The sequence below is a fragment of the Gopherus evgoodei genome, chromosome 1, assembly GCF_007399415.2.
Source record: "Gopherus evgoodei ecotype Sinaloan lineage chromosome 1, rGopEvg1_v1.p, whole genome shotgun sequence".
NCBI classification, from domain to species: Eukaryota; Metazoa; Chordata; order Testudines; family Testudinidae; genus Gopherus; species Gopherus evgoodei.
The window spans coordinates 132887470-132903314 of NC_044322.1; the positions used below are offsets into that span (position 1 = coordinate 132887470).

At 43.3% G+C, this 15845-nt stretch overlaps 1 protein-coding gene across 9 annotated transcripts in view; it reads left to right on the top strand.

Moving 5' to 3' along the window:
• SHROOM2 (shroom family member 2) overlaps positions 1–15845 on the top strand; it is a 195717-nt gene that overhangs the window by 131688 nt on the left and 48184 nt on the right. For 7 of the 9 annotated variants that reach the window (XM_030572478.1, XM_030572487.1, XM_030572508.1 and 4 more), the window contains 2 exons: positions 178–2818; positions 6360–6460. In XM_030572478.1, the coding sequence (XP_030428338.1) occupies positions 178–2818; positions 6360–6460 (2742 nt within the window). Of the gene's footprint in view, positions 1–177; positions 2819–6359; positions 6461–13915; positions 14065–14432; positions 14691–15845 lie in introns of those variants that run through there. The other 2 variants (XM_030572546.1, XM_030572556.1) reach the window with 2 other exon arrangements.

Here is a 15845-nt window from a genome sequence, read left to right on the forward strand (position 1 = left end):
TGTGTTAATAGTGGAGGAAGGATGAAGCCTTGACTCCACCTTCTCAAACCACTAGGAGACATGTCTCTCTGATAATTGCTGTCTGGGTGGATAGTACAACCCCCCATTTAAAATCAGCTTCATTGTTGTAGTTGTATTGACTTACTGCTGATGGTATTGTATGTTCTTCTGTTATAGCTCCTCCTCTCATGACCTGTCAAACTCATGGGATCAGTCAAATCTGCATCGCACCTCTGAGCGATTCAGTTCCCTGGGAAGTATGGACAGCTGGGACCACACTCTCCAAACATCCCAGTATGGAAGACTTTCCTCTGCAAAGTCCAACAATAGCATTGATCATGTAGGGAACCAAAGCAAGCGGGATTCCGCCTATGGCTCTTTCTCCACTAGTTCGAGTACTCCTGATCACACTCTGTCCAACATGGATGCTGCTTCAACGGAGAACATGCTGTACAAAGTAGGCCACTGGGACACTGCAAAGCATGGAAATAGCAAGACTGGCCAGTTAGTGAATGATAACAGTGGACTGGAGGACAGACCTGGATACTTGCCACTTCCCATTCAATATGAGACTAGAAAGAGCCCTCGATTGGAGGAACAGCCTAATTCCAAGCTCTCTGGTTCTGGAAGATCAAATTTTGGACCTGTCTGGCATGTTCCTGATAAAAAATCATCCTCCCCTCCACCACCACCTCCACCTCTCCGTAGTGACAGTTTTGCTATTACCAAAGGGCACGAGAAGACCCATGGTTCAATATACTCAGAGGGTGCCAGCACCCAGCACTTTACAGTTCCGACCCAATCTCCGCATAGGAGGGACTGGATCTCAGAAACTGCAGAACAACCAAGAAGACCTGTTAAGGCAAGTGACAGGAGCACAGATGGAAAGAGGGTCAGTAATTCCAATTACAAATCTGATATTAATGTGGACTACAATTTGTCCTCTGCTGGTGATAGGTACAACAATAATTCAGGAAATGCTAACAGACTGCAGTCCTCTTTGTCCAGCACTGATGTTCGGTTTGCACAGCCTGCTTACGGTTACCACCACCAGCGCCAATACAGCGATGAAAGCACTTTCTTTCACCATGCAAGGGCTTCGACTTCGCCTAGAGAGCAGCGACATGTTTCCTCTTACAGTGGCAATAAAGAGCTACTTGCCAACCACTTTCACTGCTACAGTCCAAACCAAGCCAGAATGTTCAGTGCTTCTTCTAACAATGATGCAGCTGAACAGAAGGTGGACAACACTGGACAGAGTCATTATTATTGTGTCACAGCAAAACAGCCTATCCAGGGAAGCTCACGGCCACTACAGCTCAAGGATGAATGTTGGAAACCTGGAACAGGGGCTGATGTTTCTCCTGGACCACATGAAAATCCTGCCGTAGTCACGATGGTCCCAAAACCAAAGTACTATTTACCGCAACAAGCTGTCGAGCCTTTGCTAGAAGGGCGCGAGAAGAGTGGTCACTGTGTAGCGGACAGTGGAGGGGATGTTAAGTCTACTGTAGTGGAAGATCCTAAAAACACAAGTTTTACTGAAAAACCTGGTCAAAAGAAAAACTTTGGCAATTTCGAGGAAAATGACAATAGCTACAGTCAGCAGGAGTGTACAAAGAGCTGTGTCCCTATCACTGAACACAGAGCTGCCCAAAAAGAAATCAAGTGGCGACCAGAAGACAGTAGTAAGATTTCTGCTCAGAAGACCCCAATTTTGCACTCTTTAGCTCAGGAAGGCAAAAACCAGTCTGACAACTGCCTGGAAACTGGAATGGATAGACGGCCCCCGTTTGATACGCATACAGCTAAGCAGGCACGCAGAAGTGATCGCTTTGCAACAACCCTGAGAAACGAGATCCAAATGAGGCGAGCGAAGCTGCAGAAAAGCAAAAGCACTGCTACCTTAATAGGGTCAAGCGAAACAGAAGAGGACACTGAAAACTGGAAACCAGATTCAGTGGAGAACTTAAACATGCCTTCAGAGAGTTCTTTTACCAGCTCCTACACGGATCACCTGAAGGAGGCCCAGGCCAGGGTCCTGAGGGCTACTTCCTTCAAAAGGCGGGACTTGGAACCTAGCTCTGCTGATTATCTCCCCAGGTCGCCAGAACGGAAGACAAATAATTACAACTCTTCCTTGTTGGCTTGGGTTTCTGAAGATGTGTCAGGTTTTCTTGAGGCTATGCAGGCTAAACCAAACTCATCAAGGGGTGGCACTCATCATATCTCCCGCATTGGAGCTAGGAAGAGGTTCACAGCAGAACAAAAACTGAAGTCTTACTCTGAACCAGAGAAGATGAATGAAGTGGGGGTGTCAGAAGATGACTGCCATCCCCACCGCCGTCCAAATACATCTGACGAAGCCCTGGGCTCTTTTGCAGATAAGTGGAAATTCTTTGAAGAAACGAGTAAGCCCACATATCATAAGTCTGCACAGAAACAAACTCTCTACAGTCTGCCTGAGAGGCCTGATAAAAAAGCTCATGGACACGAGGGTGAGGAATCTTGGTATGATAGACGGGCTCGGGCTTCCTCTTTTGGAATTGAAAGTACACGAGCTGCAAAAGATCACGTCCATTACCTTGCTCACAAGTCTGCAGACAAAGTGGTGAAAACTGAACAGCCTCAGAGGTTAGGAACATTTGCAGAATATCAGGCATCCTGGAAAGAGCAGAGGACACCTCTAGAGCCAAGGAGTTCAGGAAAGTACCATTCAGCTGATAACATTCTTGATGCAAGCCATGAGCAGCATGAGAAACCCCAGTACACACATGAGAGATCCAGATCGTCCCCTTCTACTGATTTCTACAAACAGGTATGGGGCTTTTGTAATCTCCTCTTACTTTAGAATGTGACAGCAGAAAGAAAAATAAATTGTGTATGTAAGTGTTCAAATATAGTCAAAGAACACATGCAAAGTATGATTGTATTATTACAGGTAACTCACATAAATAGGCTTTACATTAGTGTAGCATTAGTAGTTCAACATGGAACAAAGTACACTGAACTAAACAGTTCAGTCACTTGTATTGTCACTGCCATGAATGAAGAGAAAATAAACTGGTTAGTTTGATTGTGATGTTAGAATATATAGCCAGGACAGATTCTATTTTTATCAGTAAATATATGTAAACGTCGATTTCACCGGATACACACAAACCAACTAAAGGATATTTCCATCAGTGACAACAGAAATTCAAATAGGCAAAGTAAGAAAAATGCTGCTTGAGAATTTATTAGAGTTTGATTTAAGGATATTTGTTTTGTGTATTTTATTTATTGACAATTTGCGGTTTAATGGTTAAAAACCTTTTACTTTTTGAATCTCAATATCTATTATCATTAAATAATTATTATTTGATCCCAACCATTGCTTGACGCCCCAATAATTTCCTTCAACTGTGAAAATTTAAATAGATAAAAATAGATAAAAATGGTAAAAAATAAGCATCAATATTATCTATCAAAATTATTTAAAAAAGTGAATTCTGCTGAGCCTAACTGTATCTCATACTTTACACTAGGGATGAGGGGAGGATGATGGCAAGAAACCAGGGGTCTCAGACGCAAATGACCATGAGGGCTAGTTCATTGGCCCGAAAGCCACATCGCTGACACCCCATCCTCACTGCCCCCAACCCTGCCCACTGCCTGCTTCTTCCTACCCATTGCCTACCCCCATTCCAACCCCTTTCCTGAAGTCCCCACCCCAGTTCCTCCCCCTCCCTGCCCCCAGAGGTGCATGAGCGGTGTAGTGGGGGCTCAGGGCAGGGAGTTGAGGTGTAGCAAGGGGTTGAGGTGCAGGCAGGGGGCTCAGGACAGGGGATTGGGATGCAGAAGGGGTGTGGGATGCAGCAGGGGGCTCAGGGCAGGGGGTTGAGGTGCAGGCAGGGGGCTCAGGGCAGGGAGTTGCGGTGCAGGCAAGGGGCTCAGGGCAGGGGCTGGGGTGCAGGCAGGGGGCTCAGGGCACAAGGTTGGGGTGTGGGGTGCAGCAGGGGGCTCAGGGCAGGCAGTTGGGGGGTGGCGTGCAGAGGGCTTTGGGCTCTAGGGTGGCAATGGCGCACCCCGGGGCCAGGGCAGGCTGCTGGCCCCGGCTCCGGCCCCAGACCCAGCCCTGGCCCTAGCCCTGGCCCTGCTCTGGGAAGTAGCTGGAACAATGTCCCTGCAGCCCCTGGGGGAGGGGAGACGCAGGGCTCTGCACGCTGCTTGCCGCACCTCCAGGTACCTCCCCTGAAGCTAGCATTGGCCATGGTTCCCCATTCCTGGCCAATGAGAGCTGCGGGGGGGAGGGGTGGTGCCTGGAAACCAGGGCAACACATGGACAGAGCCCTCTGCTTCTCTCCCCCCACACCCCCCCAGCCACAGGGACGTGATGCGAGCTGCTTCAGGGAGCGGCGCAGGGCTCAAGGGGGGCAATTCTGCATCTGCTATTTGTCCACCCCGGCCTGGAGGTAGGCCAGGGGGTGGGCGTGAGCCACTTGGTGGGCCACAGGAGATAGTCGCGCAGGCCACGTGTTTAAACCCTCACCCAACACGACACAGTTGCTCTGCTTCCCTAGCCCCCTTCCCCAGTTCAGATGTCTTGTGGCCCCATAGAACTCTAAGATGGAAAAAGCACTGCAAGGAGGAACAGTCTGTAATCACCTCCCAGGAAAGTGACCAGTTCTCCGCTTTCTTTTAAACTCTCATGGTCCAATAATCAGATACTGCAGCACTCGCTATCTCACCTTAACGGTTATGTTTGAAAATCCAAGGATGTAATAAATGTTAATACAACTTAAAGAAAAAATAGGTGGCCCTTCTATTGTATATGAGTGATTAAAAGAAATCTAATCCTCTAAGAGATGCCAAAAGTCTGCTCAGCTCACAAGCAAAAAGCAAGTTAATTTTTAACTTTGCAGTGTGAGTGAGGAGGCAGTTGGCAGGTGAGAGAAACTCAATGACTGACCTTTGTGCTATTGTTATTTTAAAGGCATATTAAAGCTGCTGCAAGATTGCCTCATGTATAAGGAAGGGATCCTAGTCGGGGAGGGTACCGTCAATTTAAGCTGAACCGTCTCCTCTGCAAATACAAAATATTGGACTTGAGTTAAAAACAAAACAGGGTATCACATATTTATAACATTCCTCCCCATTTTCCTCTCATTTCCTGCACTTCAACTCCCTTTGCTCCGTTTTAAGAAAAAAAAATCCAGGAGTCAAAATTTGAACCGTAGTTTCAGACAAGATTAGAGATCCCTTAGGAAAAAACTCACATGGTCTATAGTTTGGATTTAATTTAAACAAAAGTCTTCACTAGGACTTTTTGGAGTGACGGAGGGAGGAGTTCTCTGTATAAACAATCTTCTGGGCTCTAGCTTACAAATGACTGTTTTCAAAAGCAGACATTTTATTCTGAAGAGGCAGGAATAGCTTATTTATTCCTCTTTTATTGCCCATCCAGCAACAAAAATCATCCTGTTAAGTAGTGTTTCCCAAACTTGGGACACCGCTTGTGTAGGGAAAGCCCCCGGTGGACCTGGCCCGCCAGGGGCTTTCCCTACACAAGTGGTGTCCCGAGTTTGGGAACACTACGGTAATATATACCATACATGCATTGATTTTGTTAGCATCAAGTTCAGTGGCAGCTACTATGATTTGCACAAAATAAAACAAACCCAACCCTCCCCCCCACCCCTAGTCCCACCAAAAAGCCCCCAACAATGCCAAAACCCACTGTTTTATCCCTTGGATAATACAGTGTGGGGCGTATTGTAGATTATATAACAAAATCTATTGGATTTGAAGAAAGTTAAAGGTATTTTACATACTTCACATGTATAATTTAGTTGGTTTGAGTACCCAGTGCAATTGTATTCCCCATGAGTTCAGAGTTTCTAATACAGTGTTAGACTTTGGGTGTGGTTGTTTGAAGGTACTGAGGTAGTACAGTTCTGGAAGGTCAATGTTAAGTGTTTTATTGAGAAACAAACACACAGAAAGAAGTTCAAAAGTCCTCAAATGCTTGCCTGTATTAAAATGCTAACAAGGCTAGGGTAAGTTTTTTACAATACTTTGGTTTTGGCAAATAGAAGTTGCTAAAGTTTATAAGTATTATTTTTAAGTGTTTCCTTCTAGACAAGTGAGATGATATAAATTAGTAACATGAGCACAGTGAGGTTCCTAGTGCCATAGAAGATGTCCCATGGCATACTATACAACCCTTGAAGCCAAACCAGCATAAGACATGTTATGTTACTGACTTTATGTATGCTCAAGCAGAGCGAACCCACAAATGAGAGGTTCCATAATAATATATTTTCAGGAGACTGAAACTTGATGACTTGGTGTCTTACTATGTTATAAACCCTTTCCAGGAAGTCACAGTTGAAGTAAGGAGGCAAACTGAGGATTCAGGGGAAGATGGGGAGTGTATTTCCTCTAAAACTAACACTGATGAGCAGAATTGCTCTCTAAGGTAGGTATACTTTTCTTTTCTGTCTCCAAGGCTAAAAGTTTTATTTGAGGACTATGATAAGCAAATGAGCTGGATGTTTGCCACCCAAAATAGAAGTTGAGGTAAACTCATATTGAACATTGTGCTATGATTTTTTTCCCCCCTCACATACGATATAACAGCTCTTGGTGCTAAGATTTCTTCTGACTGTGGAGTAGACCTTTTAAAAAAATTACCTAGTGTCCAATTTATTGTATTTTCTTCAGTCCAAGCAGAGTCTTATTATGAGGGTGTAGGAAGAGACCCAATCTTAATATTAATCAATTAAATGGTTTTAAAGACAAGGAAGTGTTTGATTTTCCTAAAGGGGTGTGTCAGGGATACACGTGGCAACTGCTGTAGGTATAAGAAGTCAGTTTTCTGTAAAGATAAAATTACTGAATGTAAAACAGATAAAAGGGCTCTCAAATCAGATTTTCCACTCACCAATTAATAGGAGAAAAACAGCACAGTTCTTCCAAGCTGCCTAGCACAGTTTGGACCTGATCCTGATTTGGGACCTCTGGGTGCTATTGTGATAAATAATTGAAACTAAGTACTTAGAATCTTTAAGTGGTAGACTGTTTCAATGAGAGAGAATTTCTTAATATAGCAAATGCACATTCAAGATGAGTATAGCTATGCATGTGTCATATGATCAGCAGCTGATGTGTATTATGTATAATGTGTTCATTATTTTCCACCTTATAAACTATATATTATGAAGATTGATGGTTCTATTGGTTTAAGTGATCTGCTGTGTTTTGATTATGTGTAGCTCTTTGTATTTACTGTGCAGTGGCTTTTAAAATGGTGTGTGTGAGAGAGAGAAGAGAGAGCCTGGACTAGAGGTGACTGTGTAGGCAGACAGCATCTCTATATAACTAAGATGTTTTCCATCTAGCATTGTGGAACTCTAGTAACAAAAGCATCTGAATAATACACCTACGCCAGCATTTTAACACTGTCTGTGGAACACAATCCTCGCTTTGTAACATAGAATCCATGTAAATCACATGAGTGGGCACCAGCTGTAATAACTTTTTTTGTTTTAAAGCAGTAAGCTGTTTTCACATGCTGTTGCAGCTCTGTTATTTGACCATTGCACCACATTGTAGGAAAAGGTTTAGTAAAGTGGTCTCTTTCATGGTCTTTCCCTCAGTTCTTTGTCTGATGCCAAGGCCATTTAAACTATGTAGAGGGCATATATGTCTTTAGTGAACAGTTTAATTTTCATGCCATGAATGGTCACTGAATGATAATGAATGGTTATTATGTGGAAATTGTAAATAACCATTTTTAAAATTGTCACTACTATAGTGAAAGGCCTAAGTGATAAAGGAACTAGTCTCATTCATCGTGATCTCGATTAAACCTATGTTCTTTGGAGTTTCTCTAAAGAAATTTGATTTCATATTTTTTCCAAAGCTAGCAATTTGTAAATAATAATTTGTTTAATCTGGCTAATCTGTATTTAGGCTTAGAACATTAACCAAATAGCCTGTGGAGAAAATATTTGCTTACTGGCGTGTTTAATGATTTTTTTTGCTACTTGTATAAAATTACACTGCTTATAAGCCTGATCCTGCATCATCCGCATCAAATTTTTGGATCTTTGCTATTGGCTTCATAGCTGCAGGATCAAACCCTAAATCTTTAAATGGCTTAAACCTGTGATGACCTGAGCTTTCTGCCAAAAAGTAATTTCATGAGATCAATGTATGGGGCTGAAATATTCTGTAGGTTACAGTCTCCATTCTGTAACAGAAAAATTATAGCCAGAGACTCCCTTGATTATTTTGTGAGTAATAGATTTGTTGTTTAAAATAAGTGTGTATATTTTGTGCTTATTACAGATACTGTGTATATTGTCATGAATGCTGAATTATTTGTGAATCTAATCTCTTCTATTGAATCTTACATGAAAAGCAATGAAGTATTAAAATAACAGATTATATATTTTCCCTCCATACTCTTTAAAGTGAAATTACAGGGCTTGGGTGGCCGATTAGTCAGTCAGTTTGCTTGTTTTTTCTTTGTCCATTTTATGTATTGTGCATTTTCAGCCCAGAATGGAAACAATTTTATTTTGTTTACTTTGCATGAAGATGTTTATAATCCACCAAAAATTTTCAACCACTTCGTGGATTTGGCTTCATTTTTGATTTAGACTATAATGAATTTATATGTTTTGTTAAGTCGCTTAGTACCATCTCTGGAAAAACTAGAAAGTGTCTAAATTCTAGTATCCAGTCCTCTGTTTTATGTTTATGGGAGCAGCGAGCAATGGACCACTTCTAAATATAGTTACAACTGCTCATTCGAGTAGCACTACTGCTATGAACTGTAAACATTCAAACTCGCATTCCCACGCACATTGGGTACAATTCCAAGAATTGTCAGAATTCCAAGACCAGTTCTGAACTTCTAGGACTGAAATGTATTGGAAATTATACTAGTAGGGTTGCTACCTTTCTAATAGCTGGTAACCGGACCCCAAGGCCTACCCTCTGCTTTGCCCCTCAGTGCCCCACCCTTGCTCTGCCTTCCGCCAAAGCCCCACCCCCACTTTGCCTTTTCCCGCGAGGCCCAACCAACTGCCCCCCTCCCCGCCTCGTCCCCCCAAGGCCCCGCATCCATCACTCACTCCTCTTCCCTCCTCCCCCCGTTACTCGCTGGATCATCTCAAGGAACCTGCCTGCAGGTAGGAAGCAGCCCTGGCTGAGTGCGGCTGGCGCGGATTAATGACCCGGTGCCTCTCCACAGTAATTAGACTTCTGGTTCAGGTGCCATTTAGGGTTGCCAAGTTTTCTTTTTGACCAGACTTTGCAGTCAAAAACCAACTGTCCAGGTAAAACTTGGACTGGTGGCAAGTCTAGATACTACTGAAATGCAAAACAAAGATAATACAATGTGTGCATATTTATTTAAGGATATTGATTTCCTATATAAAATTACCATTGAAATGACTTACCAAAATTCAGCAAGCAATAGATAATGGTAGTGTGTGTGTTTCATAGCTGTCTGTATACTTAATGCAGAGTGTTATTTTGGCCTCTTTTTTCTTTGTTTGCAGTCTGATGAGAGCAAATACTTGCTACACTTTTAACATCCCCTTAGAGGTCACTGAACATTTTAAACAGGTGTAGCCCTTGATATTCAAGGGGTGTTACATTAAAAAGGTTGTCTTTTAAAAATTGGACCTAGAGAAAGTGACTGTGTGTGTGTGTGTGTGTGTGTGCGCGCCCGCAGCACAAGTCAGCCTGCATCAAAAGAAAAGCACAAATTTAATAGTTTATTATATGATTAACACAATTATACCGCCTACCATTGAGAGGTTCATAGAATCATAGACTTTAAGGTCAGAAGGTCATTATCATCTAGTCTGACCTCCTGCACATCGCAGGCTACAGAATCTCACCTATCCACTCCTGTATCAAACCTGTGTCTGAGCCACTGAAGTCCTCAAATCATGGTTTAAAGACTTCAAGGTGCAGATAATCTTCCAGCAAGTGACCCATGCCCCACACTGCAGAGGGAGGTGAAAACTGCCCAGGGCCTCTGCCAATCTTCCCTGGAGGAAAATTCCTTCCCGACCTCAAATATGGCTATCAGCTAAACCCTGAGCATGTGGGGAAGACTCACCAGCCACCACCCAGGAAAGAATTCTCTGTAGTAACTCAGATCCCACTCCATCTAACATCCCTTCACATGCCATTTTGCAAATTTACTACTAATAGTCAAAGACCAATCTCATTATACCATCCCCTCCATAAACTTATCAAGCTTAGTCTTGACCCAGATATGTCTTTTGTCCCCACTACTCCCCTTGGAAGGATGTTCCAGAACTTCACTTCTCTGATGGTTAGAAACCTTCGTCAAATTTCAAGTCTAAACTTCCTGATGGCCAGTTTATATCCATTTGTTCTTGTGTCCACATTAGTACTGGGCTTAAATAATTCCTCTCTCTCCCTGTTATTTATCCCTCTAATATATTTATAAAGAGCAATCATATCTCCCCTCAGCCTTCTTTTGGTTAGGCTAAACAAGCCAAGCTCTTTGAGTCTCCTTTCATAAGACAGGTTTTCCATTCCTGGATCATCCTAGTAGCCCTTCTCTTTACCTGTTCCAGTTTGAATTCATCCTTCTTAATCATGGGAGACCAGAACTGCTCACAGTATTCCAGATGAGGTCTCAACAGTGCCTTGTATAACGGTACTAACATCTCCTTATCTCTACTTGAAATACCTCGCCTGATGCATCCCCAGACCGCATTAGCTTTTTACATGGCCATATTGCATTGGCGGCTCATAGTCATCCTGTGATCAACCAATACTCTGAGGTCCTCCTTCTCCTCTGTTACTTCCAACTAATGTGACCCAGACTAGAAGGAGGTTAGTCTGTAAAAGAAGCCTACTAGAACATGTGAGGGTGAATATTAATCCCTAAATGCATGACCTTGCACTTTCACTATTAAATTTCATCCTGTTACTATTACTCCAGTTTACAAGGTCGTCCAGATCTTCCCGTTGCTTTTTTACATTTAAAAGGTGTTAAATATAGTATCAGCACTTCAGGCCTGACCCAGCTCTAATTAAAGTAAATGGACATTGTAGGGATTTGTTCTCTCTTCTGAGTTATCTGGTATAAGCCACCATTGAAGAGAGGATACCAAACTAGCTGGTCTATTTGTCTGTTCCGGTATGGCAGTTCATGTGTTCCGAATATACTAAATAAAGAGGAGATTCAACTGTCCACTCTTACTGTACTGCCTTGCTGCGAGCTATCCTATAGAACAAGGCTGGCCAAACTATGGCTCTTTTACCATTAAAATGCGGCTTATGGAGCCCGCCCCTCCCAAGTCCTCCCCCATTCTCCACCTACCGAACCAGGGAAGGGAGGCAACTCAGGACCTCTGCCTTGTAACGGGTGGTTCAGTAGGGGCTTCTGCCCAGTGGGGGCGGAGGGGTCTTGGGGCTTCAGCCCTGTGGGGTGCACCTGCCAGGGCTCGGGGCTTCAGCAGGAGCAGGGTTGAAGCTCTGAGCCCCATCAAGCGCTTCCCATGGGGCTGAAGCCTGAGCTCTGGCCCCCGGCAGGTGTGCCCCAGCTCTCAAACTTCTGAAGATTGTCGTATGTGGCTTGGAGGGCTCAGTAAGTTTGGCCACCCCTGCCATGGAATATTTTGGTCTTTCATTATGTGGGCCTTAGCAACATGTATTGTGGTGTATATCAGCCTGCAGTGTGATGGAGAGGAAGGAAGAGACTACTATGCCAGTAAATTTGAGTTATAAGAAACTCTTAAACAGTCATCTGTCACAGCCATGATCTTAGATGTTGACTGTGAGACAACCAGAGCAGTTACAGCCTATTAACCAGTTAAACTGCATTATGCAAACTAAGTAAGGACTGAGGCCATGTCTACATCTAAAATTTTGCAGCGCTGGTTGTTACAGCTGTATTAGTACAGCTGTATAGGGCCAGCGCTGCAGAGTGGCCACACTTACAGCAACCAGCGCTGCAAGTGGTGTTAGATGTGGCCACACTGCAGCGCTGTTGGGCGGCTTCAAGGGGGGTTCCGGGAACGCGAGAGCAAACCGGGAAAGGAGACCAGCTTCGCCGCGGTTTGCTCTCGCGTTCCCGGAGCCACCCAGCAAACCGCAGGGAAGGAGACCTGCTTGCTCGGGGTTCCGGGAACGCGAGAGCAAACCGGGAAAGGAGACCAGCTTCGCCGCGGTTTGCTCTCGCGTTCCCGGAACCACCCAGCAAACCGCAGGGAAGGAGACCTGCTTGCTCGGGGTTCCGGGAACGCGAGAGCAAACCGGGAAAGGAGACCAGCTTCGCCGCGGTTTGCTCTCGCGTTCCCGGAGCCACCCTGCAAACCGCAGGGAAGGAGACCTGCTTGCTCGGGGTTCCGGGAACGCGAGAGCAAACCGGGAAAGGAGACCAGCTTCACCGCGGTTTGCTCTCGCGTTCCCGGAGCCACCCTGCAAACCGCAGGGAAGGAGACCTCCTTGCTCGGGGTTCCGGGAACGCGAGAGCAAACCGGGAAAGGAGACCAGCTTCGCCGCGGTTTGCTCTCGCGTTCCCGAAGCCACCCAGCAAACCGCAGGGAAGGAGACCTGCTTGCTCGGGGTTCCGGGAACGCGAGAGCAAACCGGGAAAGGAGACCAGCTTCGCCGCGGTTTGCTCTCGCGTTCCCCGAACCACCCTGCAAACCGCAGGGAAGGAGACCTGCTTGCTCGAGGTTCCGGGAACGAGAGAGCAAACCGGGAAAGGAGACCAGCTTGATTACCAGAGGCTTCCTCCTTCCACGGAGGTCAAGAAAAGCGCTGGTAAGTGTCTACATTGGATTACCAGCGCTGGATCACCAGCGCTGGATCCTCTACACCCGAGACAAAACGGGAGTACGGCCAGCGCTGCAAACAGGGAGTTGCAGCGCTGGTGGTGCCCTGCAGATGTGTACACCTTCAAAGTTGCAGCGCTGTAACTCCCTCACCAGCGCTGCAACTTTCTGATGTAGACAAGCCCTGAGTGAGTTGTGTCTGATGTCAAAATCTCCTAATGAAGGGCATTGTGAACTTGAATTGAAACTGAAAGTTTGGGGGCTATAAAAGTCAACAAGAAATTCAGATTGTTTTCCTGTTTCTTTAAGAAACAGAATCTTATAAAAATAAATGTGCAGAATTGCTCTCTTATTTAATCTGTCTGCTATTTCTAAGGTGCCTGTCACTGATATATCAGAGTGCTGAGGTAAGGGTATCAAATGGCTAGTGCAGGGATATTTGGTATGTGATTTTATTAAGAGCATTTTCCTTTTAAAAATATTGTGATAGTCTTTAAATATATAAAAGATAACCCAGAGAAGCTGTGTGGAAGGATTAACGCACCCTTTTGGCCACACTATAGGCAACTCACACTTCACTCTTGTGATCGCCATGATCTCATCAGATCATAGGAGTCTGCAGGGTGAATGAGGTTTAGAGCGTGTGTGTGTATATCATTTAGTTCTATCTATACACAATCATCTCTATAAGTATGTGTATAGACACATTTTTTTCCAGGTTGGAAGGCTTTTAATGAAGATACTTCTTATTATATGCCTAATTAATTTATGTAGTAATTTAAATGTGATTGAGAAGGTAAGCCAATTGATATTAATTAGTTTATATCTGAATATTTAAAAATTATCATTGCTGAAATAGGACATAATGTTCATGATTGAAATACAAAATGAGACATTAAAAGGCTTTTTAACAAAAACAAAAAACAAATAAGCTTTGAAGACTGTGAGCTTTTCTCCTTGAAGTCAGACGTTTTTGATGATGTAACATATAATACAAACCAAGCCTTCAGTCATCAAGGTTAAAGTTGACAGAGCTTGTATGAACTTGTCAGTCATATAGAAGCAGGCAAAAACAAACCAGCTGTTGTGAGGCATGGCTTTGAAAATCCTCTGTATTACAGTAAATTAGATACAGAGGTTGAGACAGAATCAGTTCTGTATGTCTTTGAAACAGGCTGGGGTATTTGCAAGGATGCAAAAGCTCATGTATGCAGTGGATAGAGGCAAATATCTATAAATCCTGGTAAGTTTTCCCTGTATTTAGCATTAAAGTGCTAGAATAATAAATGTGTGCATTATCTTCAATTATCGTCTGTTGGTTCTTAAGTGATCTTTGCAGTAGTCATTCATACAGTATTTCTTTTGTTCTCCAAGTCTTTAACCACAAGCTGTGTTTGCCCATCCCTGTCTGCAGTAGCAACAGCTACAAATTACAAGTGAGGCAGTGCATTATATAGAATTGTCTATTTTTTTTCGAAGTATGTATGTTTGTTCTAGTCCCTGAGGTTTAGGGGGGAAAATTCCAGCTAGATGGTGTGTGAGTGTGTGTGTGTGGTGTGGACGTGCTTGTGCACGGGCTGTTTTTAGCAGCTTTTGTTTTCACATTTGGCATAATGCACACTGGAATTAGAAGGCAGTGCCTTTCAAAAATGTTTATTTTCTGGGCTGAAGTCTGCAGTGCTGTTATCCTCACTATATGACTTCCAGCCTTTGCGTTCTTCACTGCTGTATTTTGTAAGAGAGGTTTTTGTATTTCTGGTTTCTTGGCAAAATTGTTATTGTGAGCACAGGTTCAGATGAAGACCCTTTCCAAATCAGCAGGTATGAGCTTGGAACTTGGAATTGGATGCTGACCATTGGAAGAAAGCGGTGAGTGAACAGCCAGGTGTGAGTGAAAATATGATAATGAAACGTGGGTGTGCATGCTAATTGATTAAAAATAGCTGCCTGTGAATCCTTTAGAGATGAGCTTCGAGGGGTTCACTTCAGTCCTTGTTTGAGAACCTCAGGTGAACTAGTTATAATTAACTAAGTATTTTGCCTTTTTCTGTCTTCTAATCTATTCTGGTACTGAGTGCTGCCTAGCTGCTGATATTTTAAAAAATGGGCACATTTCAACTTTCTATGCCTGGATTTTTAGTTCTAGAATTTATTTCCCGATAACTTTTATTAAAAAGGACAGATTGCAAGTGATTTTGTAGCCAGCCTTTTTTCCGTGACTGAGATTTCCTTGCTGGCAGTGTTAGGTAATATTTCTTTTGTTCCTGCTATGGTTGCCATTTATATAACACAATGGGTGTTTTTACATTGTTAGGATTTTCTGCTTGAAATTCAGTTCAGTGATTCAGTACAGTACATATTAACTAGCTTACTCCTGTGGGAGGTAGTCATTTTAAATCCATGCATGCCACTGACTGCATATGAAGAAAGATTTGAAATTGAAAAAGCAAGCAAAAGATTGGCCATAAACATTTATTTTATTATTGATTTAATATGCATAGTGGTAGGAAGGAGGGAGGGATTTTTTCCCTCATAAAGGAAAGGAGAATAGTGTCTCTCCCACTCCCATGATATTACTAGAAATGTAATCAAATTTGATTTTACTTCAGAAATATGCTTTGTGCTGTTTACAGTTGACCATGATTGACTGGCCTATATTCTTATCTGCCAACATATGTTCAATTGTTTCTTGCAGAATGAGGTCGGATCTGTTGGAAAGAAATCTATGTGCTTATTTCTGTGTGCAGAGAGGTGACATTTGTTAAAATAAAAATATGAGGTCAGAAACAATTTTCATTCACGTTGGCATGTAAGTGGGTCACAGATAAGAGGTTCTAATAAAGCAGACTGACTAGAAATAATCATCCCCATAGATCATACCAATAAACAATCATGATTATGTAAGGGTTATGAAGCTGGAGTGATATTTTTTCTGTCACATGAAATACAGAATTGCTGTGGGATCCATTTTGATTGACTGCACAGATAACATTATCTGCCTCTTGGCTCTTCAGTAATACACTA